Below are 11,048 nucleotides of genomic sequence, written 5' to 3'. Positions count from 1 at the left end.
GTGCTGCTTTCGACACTGTTAACCTTGACATCTTAGTTTCTTGTCTGGAGACTGTGTTTGGAGTTTCCGACACTGCTCTCGAATGGTTCAAGTCTTACTTCACTGATCGCTGTCACTTTGTCTCTCTTTTGGTGGATTTCAGTCTCGTTAAATCTGGTGTTAAGTCTACTTTTCAGCATTAACATATTTCCACTAGGTCAGCTTTTAAGATTACATGGCCTCAACTATCATTTCTATGCTAATGATACTCAAATATACATCATACCACACCTGACACTGATGTGGCCATCTCTATTCTATCTAGTTGCATCTCTGACATAAATTGGATGACTCCAAATTTCCTTCATCTTAACTGTGACAAGACTGAAGTCATGCTTATTGGCACCCCCCATCAACTTTGTAAAGGATGGTACTGTACTTGAGCTTCAGTCTAAATTGAAAAACCCTGGGGTCATATTTAATTCAGGCTTAACATTCGACCCACACGTGCAACATAAACATCTTCGTTAAAACATTTTTTTTCACCTCAGAGACATCGCTAGACTCTGCCCTATGTTATCACTAACTGTGGCTAAAAAGCTGATCAACACTTTTGTCTTCTCCCTAGTTGACTACTGTAATACTCTACTCACTGGGGTATCTAAATCCACATTGAACAAACTCCAATATGTCCAAAATTCAGCAGCCAAAATCTTGACCAGGTCTAGTGCAAGTGATCACATTACTCCTGTACTGGAGTCCTTGCACTGGCTTCCTGTCAAGTTTCGTGTCAACTTCAAAATCCTCATGGTCACCTATAAGGCTCTACATGGCTTGGCACCTCAGTACCTGTCTTGTCTATTATTGCCCTACTCCCCATCTCGCAACCTTTGCTCCTCTAATTCCAGTCTCCTAACTGTCCCCCAAGCCCATCTACACTCTATGGGTAACAGGGCCTTCTCCTGTTACACCCTTAAGCTCTGGAACTCTCTCCCCAAGAATATCAGAGACTCACCTTCTCTAAACTCCTTCATATCCAGACTCAAAACCTTCTTCTTTAGAAAAGCCTTTACTTAACTGGTTCCATTCTTTACCCCTCTGCTCCTACTGTTTTAGTACCACCATCTACTGTCTCCTCTGTGTATTCTCATCGTGTTTATCTTGTGTATTTTTATTGTTTATTTTTGTTGTTGCTGTTGTCATTCTGTAAAGGGCTTTGAGACGCCACCTAAAGGTGCTATATAAAACAAAGTTTATTATTATTATTATTATTATTATTATTATTATTATTATCAGTAGTAGTAGTAGTATATGAAGTAATCACATGAGCACACCAGTGCCTCTACTTCCTTAGGAAACTCAGGAGATTTGGTATGTCTTCACAAACACCAATTTCTGAAATGCACTATAGAAAATTGTCTCACTGGATGCATTACAGTTTGGTATGGCAATTACTCAGGTCATGAACATAGAAAACTACAGAAGGTGGTGGAGACAGCTGAGGCCATTACTGGTACAGAACTGCTTTCCATTCAAACCATCTTCACCACTTGCTGCTTCAGAATGGCAAATAAGATAATCGTAGACCAAAACCACCCTGGGGATGCATTGTTCTCTCTTCTTCCTTCTGGCAGAAGATTTAGGAGTATAAAAGCCTAGTACTATAGGTTCAAAGAAAGCTTCTACCCCACAGACATAAGACTCCTAAACTCAACTTCTTAAATCCTCTCCAGCTTACACCCTCTGTTTTTGCACTGAACTAAAAATACTGCCACTGTTTGAATTTTGCACACAGCTGCTATTTACAGTAAATGCTGGTTAAAATTATAGCTGCTACATGGTCCTGTCTCCAAGAATTGTGATGTCATCTGCATAATGTTTTCTATGTCACTGTTATGTCATTTTTAATGTCATCTGTTATGCTATGTCATTTGTCAAGTGAGGAAAACACACAAGTTAGCATTTCATTGTAGATAGATAGATAAGACTTTATTGATCCCGTAGGGAAATTGATGATTATTGTCAGGTACACATGACAATAAATTTGAAAATGAAATTTGTTTGGACAATGTACTTTGATTATAAACACATAATAGCAAAACCTTATACTATGACATATAGTGTCCAATTTTCAATGTTTTTTTAGTTAAATTGACTATTAAATCAGTATTTCAGGTATTAGAACTCTACAATCAAAATATAGTATTTATGCAACAGAATTGTTTTTCTCAGTATATATTAGCACGTGTACTGTTGAAAATGATCAGGCTGAATGGTTTTATCTTCACCTGCCACAGGTAAGGGAGATGAAGAGACAGGATTGAAAAATAAGAAATTTGTGCTGAATAATTTCACTGGTACTTTGAGTCACATTTCAGAAAGGAAATCTTAGTTTTCTAAATACAGTACTGTATATATACAGTATATTCATGATTTGCACACGTAAAGCGTGTATATATACAGTATGTCACAGTTTCAGAAAATCTTATTCATCTATTGTATATCCCATACATTTCTTTACTTGGTCTGAAGAAATAAACATTACTATTTGACAAACATAGTGTTAAAATCATTACATACAAAGCTATATTTTTGGAACTTACCAGTATTACAGACAGACATTTGTTTTATCTACATTTGTTTTATCTACATCTTTTGATTACATGTGTTTTTCACCATTCCACCTAAAAGAGATTCATTCAGTATGGTGTTGCAGGGGAGCCATAGACTTTGTAAGCAAACAATGGACACAAGGCAGGATACAGCCTGGATGGGACTCCAGTTCATCACAGTGCATGTGTTTTGTTATTCTCAAATGAAATGCAACATATTGAGCACAAAGAACTATAATATTTTAAAGTAATGCTTCTAAGTTGAAAACAATGTCAATTCTTAATTTATTATACAGTATAAAATGTGTTATTGTCTGTGAATTATAATTAATCAATAGATAAAATTATATAACAATATAATACATAATAGGTTTAATATATTTTAATTATATTTGTATTAGTTGGATTGCATATTACTGAAAAATCCTAAAGATTCCCTGGCACCACATGAAATTGTATTTGCTTCACATACAGCACTGCATATAGTGTATGCAGTTCAATTAAAGATACTTTGAGGCCATTTTCATCATGAGGTTCTTTCTTGTATTTAATTCAGGCTTAAATAAAATGATGTAACATTTGGGTGCAAATATACACAACAGCAAACCAAAACTAGAAGCCAAGATAGCAAATATTTCCACAGCTACAGTGAACTTCCCAGGAGAGCTGATATAAGCTGGGATAAAGGTGATCCAGACTGCACAGAATATGAGCATGCTGAATGTAATGAATTTGGCTTCATTGAAGTTATCAGGCAGCTTCCGAGCCAGGAAAGCGAGCACAAAGCACAAGGCAGAGAGGAATCCTATATACCCTAACACAGCCCAGAATGCACCTGCAGATCCCAGGTCACATTCCAGAATGATTTTTTCTCTGTAGTGTTTCATGTTCTTGTTTGGAAAAGGAGGTGATATTGCCAACCAAAAAGCACAAATCAAGACCTGTACAACTGTGAAAGCAAGAACAGTTAACCGCTGCTGTGTGGGTCCAAACCATTTCATAATGTTACTGCCTGGCAGTGTAGCCCTAAAGGCCATTAACACCACTATTGTTTTCCCCAGAACACAAGAGATGCACAGAACAAATGTGATCCCAAATGCTGTGTGACGCAACATACAGGACCAGTCAGAGGGCTGGCCAATGAAAGTAAGTGAACAGAGGAAACACAGAGTCAATGCAAAGAGCAGAAGGAAACTCAGTTCAGAGTTATTGGCTTTAACAATAGGAGTATCTTTGAACTTGATGAAGACCAGTGCCATGGCTATGGTTAAACAACTTCCAAGCAGAGAAAAAATTGCTAACAGAATTCCCATCATTTCTTCAAAAGACAGAAATTCAAGTGATTTTAATATACATTCATCTTTGTTTTCATTGGACCAGAATTCCAAAGGACACTGAACACAATCAGCAGAATCTGTAAGAAAATAAGAAAAGAGATTAGTACTGTATGTCATGGCAGAGAAGTGCAGTATCCTTACTCTTTTACAGTGTTCTTCTTAAAAGCACTACTACTTAGAAATATACTGTATGTAGGGGAAGTGTGACATTTTTATTTCCTTTTAAAACAGCAATTTTGATATTGTGGACTGGACAACTGGACATATTGTAGCTTTTATTGGCACCGATGCAAAGAACACAGTATAGTAACATTAAGTTACTAAATGGGCATTTCTACGTAACTTTGATTACCCTTCCACTTACCTGTAGTGTTGCTGATCTCTCCGTCAGCACACCGTATGCAGTCATAGCAACACACAGGCCTTCCTCTCTGAACTGCCTTTCGAGTGCCTGGGTGACAGCTATCACTGCACACTGACTTGGGCTTCTAGATAGAGTAGGTGTAACAGATACAGTATTACTTGTACAGTAATTATCAGGTATAATTAAATCACTATTTACTGTATACTGTATATGCATGCAGTATGTGAGACTATATTTTGTTCAGTTTTTAAAAAAAGAATTTTGATAAAAGAAAAGAAATAATGATTAAAGCAATAGAAACAATTATAAGTGCATCTGCAGGGTATCTTTAGCAGCTGAAACACACTGTATACTTTATTAAAACCTTCCAGATGTTAGGCATTCTGTTCTGAATATTAGCACACAAATAAGACGTTCAAGCCTGGCTTGCTCTAAGAAGAGTAGTTTTTTTAAGTATATTTTTTAAGCATACAGTAGGTTACAAACTGATATATAGGAAAGCTAACCTGTCATTGCACAGTCAAATTTAAATTTCCAGACTTGTTTTTGTATTGCTTACCTCATGCTGAACACCTGACCAAACAATGTTGACCTGGTTCATGGCAAACTGATGTCCTGCTGGCAGTGAAGCATCATAGTAACCGACAGTCATGAACTGTACGGTGCTCCCATTAACAACCTGCCAGTTCACTAATTCGTATCTCGCAGGGGGGTCTCCATTGTCATCGAATGAGACCTGTTCTCCAGTTTTAGTAGTGAAATTGACTTCCTGAAGATGCTCAAGTAGCTGTGGAAAAGAACAGTTTCATATCATAAAAATAAACTTTTTAAATAATTTATACAGGATTAACAGATTGTGAGATACAGTTATTGCTTTACCTGCCATGGTTCAATATTCAATTTTTTGGCACAGCTATAATTGGCAGCAGGACCAATTTCACATTCCAGCAGGTTGTGCAGAGAATATGCAATAGCATATACGGCTTTATATACATTGTTAGGTATTCGCAGTTCGGATACATCCATGAATGCATTATTTAATTCATTTAAGTTCTCAGAACCTGTGCAAGGCTTTCTAAGTGTTGTATTATCTTTGATATGTAAAGAACAGTTGAATGCCGTTTCCCAGAACTCATTTAAGAGGGCATTGCCAGGAACCTGAGATGGGTGGACATTCTTTAAAAATTCTCTCAGCCCATTTATTCTGGTTTTAATGACTGCAAATCCAATAGATCCACTAAGAACTTTGCAACCTTCAGATGTTGCCAGATTATTGGAGGTTATCCAGGCTTCACTGCCAACCCATTGGATACCAGTTACATTCTGAAGAAATAATTCTTTTAATAAAACAGACATGTCACCTTGACCTAGAAAGGCTACAATGACCTTTGCAGTACTCTTTTTAATTATGTCCACAACCTTCAGAATTTTCTCTCTGTGATACGTTTGGTGAATCACTTCTGAATACTCTATACAAATCCCATGCTGCTGTGCAGCTTCCACAAATGTAGCCATTCCATTGTGACCATAGTCATTATCAGTTCTTATAGCCCCAACCCAGGTCCATCCAAAGTGTTTCACGAGCTGAGCCAGGGCTCTGCACTGATAGTAGTCACTGGGGATGGTTCTGAAAAATGATGGAAATCTCCTTCGATTACTCAGACATGCACAAGTAGCAAAATGACTAATCTGAAATGAAAACAAAAGTATAAATAAATAAGCACTATACAGTATGTACAGTACACTTTATGTATAAACTTACATATTGCCACTAATACCATCAGTTATGCATTATGTTTGTGGTAATCACTTCCACAAAGATATGTAAAGTATTTACTCACCACGGGAATATGAAAAGGTCCAACTGCTGCTGAAACTGCAATAGTGGATGAAGATCCCGACTCTCCTATTATAGCTTGAACTGCAGCTGGTCTGGAGCAGGAGCTGTCAGAGAGAGTTTCCTCATTTCCATTCATCAAAGCCATAGCTGCTCTTATAGCAGAGGGTAAGGAATCACAAGAATCGTAAATCTTGTAACCCAGGGAAATCCCAGGAAGAAGATCTGTTCTGTTATTTACTTCTTCAATGGCAAAGATCATTGTCTGCACTGACTGGAATTCTGCAAAATTGAAACTAAAAAGAACGTGCAGATTAGTTGTTTGGAGTGGACTACATAATATCAAATAAGACCAAGTAAATGATAAAATGTATTGTGTTTACTTTTTTTTTCTTGTACGAAAGATGTTATATTTTTAGCTACAAAAAAGTTATCATTATTTTAAAATTATTATTAGAGGAATTGTTTTTCAACAGCTGTGAGTTGTAAGTGATTTAAATTTTTAAAAAATAAATAAAAAGATTTAAATGGAAAAAACATACTGTAAACTGACCTTTTGCATTCCAGGGGATCTGGTTCTATGTTAAATGGAAATAATTTTTCCTGTGTGTCACTATGAATTGCAAATATCCCTCCAATCATAATGTCACTCTCCTTAAATAAATGTGGAACAACCAGCTTCCCTTGTCGTTTGCAAAGAGGTTGTCCTTCTGATGTGAATAGAGCTAAACACATCATACATAGTGATACCTGCAATAGCATCCTGAAAAAGCATGAGGATATCCCGGTATGATACAAAACCTTACAGCTGATTACATTTATATTGCACAGGAGGCTCCAAGGGGATCTAAGATAAACACGGGATGAAGTTAAGCAGAAATTCTCAAAGATTTAATTTTTAAATTTCCCCAAGGATATCAAAGAAAGAGAAAAATATTTATCTCATGCATCACATTCCAATCCATTTCCTTTTAGTGATGTAATATGAAAGATCATAAAATAAAAAGGGGCCTGACTAGATTATCCATGCTTCACAACTTCATCCAGTCAAATGGATACTTAATTTTAAATTAAATATTATTTGAAACTTTAGCAAAATAAATTTTGGAAATGAAAAATACAGTTAATTACTTTTTAAGAAGATAGATTTAGGATTTTAATTTTCTATAATTCAGAAAGGTGCATTTTCAAGTAGAGCAAAATACTGTCAGTCCTGTTAATTTATACCAGTTGTCATTTTTCATATCCTGTGGAAATGCAAAAATATACACATATGTTGGCTCACCTCTTAGAAGCAACATATATATCTATATATTATTTTGTTACAAATGTAGGTGACTGAGAAGTGTGTTTTAGATTTTAGATAAAGTTTGTGACACTTAGAAGAGTAAGCACTTCTAGCTTCAAAGCAGAGATGATGTTTGCTGATATCTAGGGGGGTCCCTTGAGCAGAAACAATTGTAAAACTTACCTTAGTTTACTGTACCTACAGTAGGTAAATTGTGGATTCATGATTGTCAAGGAGTAGTGCAGACGCACACAATGTAAGATCACATTAAGAGCACAGAGAGGAAGAAACAAGGAAAAGCAGGCAACAAGGAGAAGAGAGTACATAGAGTAACTTCTGTGCTGTATGTTTTGTTGTGTGTAGTGTAGTCTGTGTCTTGTCATTGTAATAAATACAGACCAATTAAAGGTTAATTCTATGCTGAAAAGAGAACAAAAGAAACACAACATTTTGGCTTCGAGTGGCACTTGAAGACTGCCCCACAGCCGAAACGTTGTGTTTCTTTTCTTCAATTTCAGCATGGAATTAACCTTTACCTGTTCCTTTGCAGCCTACACATGCTGATGCAACTACCTACTTGAACTACTATTGAAATGAATATTTGTTTAACCAAGTGTTCCTGGATTATTACTCCTCTCACCAAAGTTGTACTGTACCAGAGGACAAAGAATTCACGTGCCTCTAATTATATGAACTGCACAGGTATATTCTGGAAAATGCACTTACAGTACTTCAGTTGGGAGTTACAGTATGAACATTTATTTTACTTATTGACTAAACTGCCGGTCAATCTCTGATTTTTACCATTTTTGTAACCCCCCCATTTGTAACATTTTTTTTAGTAAAATGTCAGCTACCTTTATAAAAACATGTTTGGGTGTTTTGATCTGAGAGTCTTCACCCTTGGCAATGATTGGAGCAGTCCAATGAAATGAATGACAAAACAGCAGCAAGAGATAAAGTCAAGATATTGTGTTCTATTGAGAAGCAAAACTGTAGCTTCTAAGTGTTTTCACTGATTTTGTGTTGATGCTGTTTATCAACTGTTATAGGCTTTTTATCCTGCCCCATAGCTCCTTGGTCCTGGAATTCAAAGCTAGGCTGTTTGCTAATGCAAGCTAATTGCAAGGGTGTTCTGGAATATGGCTGAATGCAACAGCAGACATTGCCAATGTGTAATTTAGGCAGCCTCAAATTTGCATAGACATTTTCTGGTAGCTGAAATAGAAAAGCATCTTCTGAAAGCACCATTCAAGCTGAAAAATGATGTAAAGCAAAATGGCAGGTCTTTGCAGAGCAGGCTGCTGAGTGGTTTAATATCTCCACTGCCATTTGTAAACACCCGTTTGTCCTCTGTACTGTATCTTTGCCATGCTACAGCTTGCCTATGTGTCTTGACGTAGTGAATCTGATGACATGATTAGTCTAAATTGTATCTTATTTTAATAAACCAGTGCTACTTCACAACTTTAAATGACTGACCCATTGCTACTAATTAAGGCTTTTCTAGCACATGTTCATTTTTCCAATCCTTACAGTATTTGACATGTTTTTGTGTTTGGAAAGTATGAAAAGGTGGTATGGTGCCAGGGGAGCAACCTCTCCCTCCCTCCCTCATCGTCAACAAAACTGAAGAGCTGGATATTGACTTCAGGAAGCAGGGAGGAGGCCTCGCTCCTGTCTATATCAATGGGGCTGCTGTGGTCATGGTCAGCAGCTTCAAGTTCCTGGGCATTCACATCACCAAAAATCTAACCTGGCCCATAGACGAATGTTCACTCCATCTCCAACTTACCCTTTTTTGCAAAAATTCTAGAACATGCTGTCACATTTCAATTACATAACCACCTCATTGTAAATTACCTTTTCGAAACCCTCCGATCTGGCTTCTGTCAACTTCACAGCACAGAAACTGCCCTGAACAAAGTTACTAACGATCTTCTAATAGCATCTGATTCTGGTTCTCTCTCTATCCTCATTATTGATCTCAGTGCTGCTTTCGACACTGTTAACCTTGACATCTTAGTTTCTTGTCTGGAGACTGTGTTTGGAGTTTCCGACACTGCTCTCAAATGGTTCAAGTCTTACTTCACTGATCGCTGTCACTTTGTCTCTCTTTTGGTGGATTTCAGTCTCGTTAAGTGGTGTTAAGTCTACTTTTCAGCATTTACATATTTCCACTAGGTCAGCTTTTAAGATTACATGGCCTCATCTATCATTTCTATGCTAATGATACTCAAATATACATCATACCACACCTGACACTGATGTGGCCATCTCTATTCTATCTAGTTGCATCTCTGACATAAATTGGATGACTCCAAATTTCCTTCATCTTAACTGTGACAAGACTGAAGTCATGCTTATTGGCACCCCCCATCAACTTTGTAAAGGATGGTACTGTACTTGAGCTTCAGTCTAAATTGAAAAACCCTGGGGTCATATTTGATTCAGGCTTAACATTCGACCCACACGTGCAACATAAACATCTTCGTTAAAACATTTTTTTTCACCTCAGAGACATCGCTAGACTCTGCCCTATGTTATCACTAACTGTGGCTAAAAAGCTGATCAACACTTTTGTCTTCTCCCTAGTTGACTACTGTAATACTCTACTCACTGGGGTATCTAAATCCACATTGAACAAACTCCAATATGTCCAAAATTCAGCAGCCAAAATCTTGACCAGGTCTAGTGCAAGTGATCACATTACTCCTGTACTGGAGTCCTTGCACTGGCTTCCTGTCAAGTTTCGTGTCAACTTCAAAATCCTCATGGTCACTATAAGGCTCTACATGGCTTGGCACCTCAGTACCTGTCTTGTCTATTATTGCCCTACTCCCCATCTCGCAACCTTTGCTCCTCTAATTCCAGTCTCCTAACTGTCCCCCAAGCCCATCTACACTCTATGGGTAACAGGGCCTTCTCCTGTTACACCCTTAAGCTCTGGAACTCTCTCCCCAAGGATATCAGAGACTCACCTTCTCTAAACTCCTTCATATCCAGACTCAAAACCTTCTTCTTTAGAAAAGCCTTTACTTAACTGGTTCCATTCTTTACCCCTCTGCTCCTACTGTTTTAGTTCCACCATCTCCTGTCTCCTCTGTGTATTCTCATCGTGTTTATCTTGTGTATTTTTATTGTTTATTTTTGTTGTTGCTGTTGTCATTCTGTAAAGGGCTTTGAGACGCCACCTTAAAAGGTGCTATATAAAACAAAGTTTATTATTATTATTATTATTATTATTATTATTATCAGTAGTAGTATATGAAGTAATCACATGAGCACACCAGTGCTTCTACTTCCTTAGGAAACTCAGGAGATTTGGTATGTCTTCACAAACACCAATTTCTGAAATGCACTATAGAAAATTGTCTCACTGGATGCATTACAGTTTGGTATGGCAATTACTCAGGTCATGAACATAGAAAACTACAGAAGGTGGTGGAGACAGCTGAGGCCATTACTGGTACAGAACTGCTTTCCATTCAAACCATCTTCACCACTTGTTGCTTCAGAATGGCAAATAAGATAATCGTAGACCAAAACCACCCTGGGGATGCATTGTTCTCTCTTCTTCCTTCTGGCAGAAGATTTAGGAGTATAAAAGCCTAGTACTATAGGTTCAAAG

The 11,048-nt window shown here is 37.3% G+C and overlaps 1 protein-coding gene across 6 annotated transcripts; it reads right to left on the bottom strand.

Moving 5' to 3' along the window:
* Positions 1-3,091: 3,091 nt before the first annotated feature.
* LOC148837050 (extracellular calcium-sensing receptor-like) lies at positions 3,092-6,891 on the bottom strand. 6 transcript variants are annotated; one of them, XM_088913505.1, is made up of 6 exons: positions 6,683-6,891; positions 6,134-6,425; positions 5,172-5,981; positions 4,852-5,079; positions 4,293-4,416; positions 3,092-4,005 (listed from the first exon to the last, which is right to left on the bottom strand). In XM_088913505.1, the coding sequence occupies exons 1-6, from the start codon at positions 6,889-6,891 to the stop codon at positions 3,092-3,094; spliced, it is 2,577 nt and encodes an 858-aa protein (XP_088769631.1). The 6 variants fall into 6 exon arrangements, with proteins under 6 accessions (XP_088769631.1, XP_088769636.1, XP_088769632.1 ...); XM_088913510.1 differs by lacking the exon at positions 5,172-5,981 and having other exon boundaries at positions 6,683-6,771; XM_088913506.1 differs by lacking the exon at positions 6,683-6,891 and having other exon boundaries at positions 4,293-4,413; positions 6,134-6,403.
* Between the last annotated feature and the right edge of the window lie 4,157 nt (positions 6,892-11,048).

This window comes from Atractosteus spatula, chromosome 4 (genome assembly GCF_055471065.1).
Source record: "Atractosteus spatula isolate fAtrSpa1 chromosome 4, fAtrSpa1.hap1, whole genome shotgun sequence".
Taxonomy (NCBI): domain Eukaryota; kingdom Metazoa; phylum Chordata; class Actinopteri; order Semionotiformes; family Lepisosteidae; genus Atractosteus; species Atractosteus spatula.
Note: the sequence above shows the minus strand (reverse complement) of the source record. Positions and strands in the feature narration are given on the sequence as shown.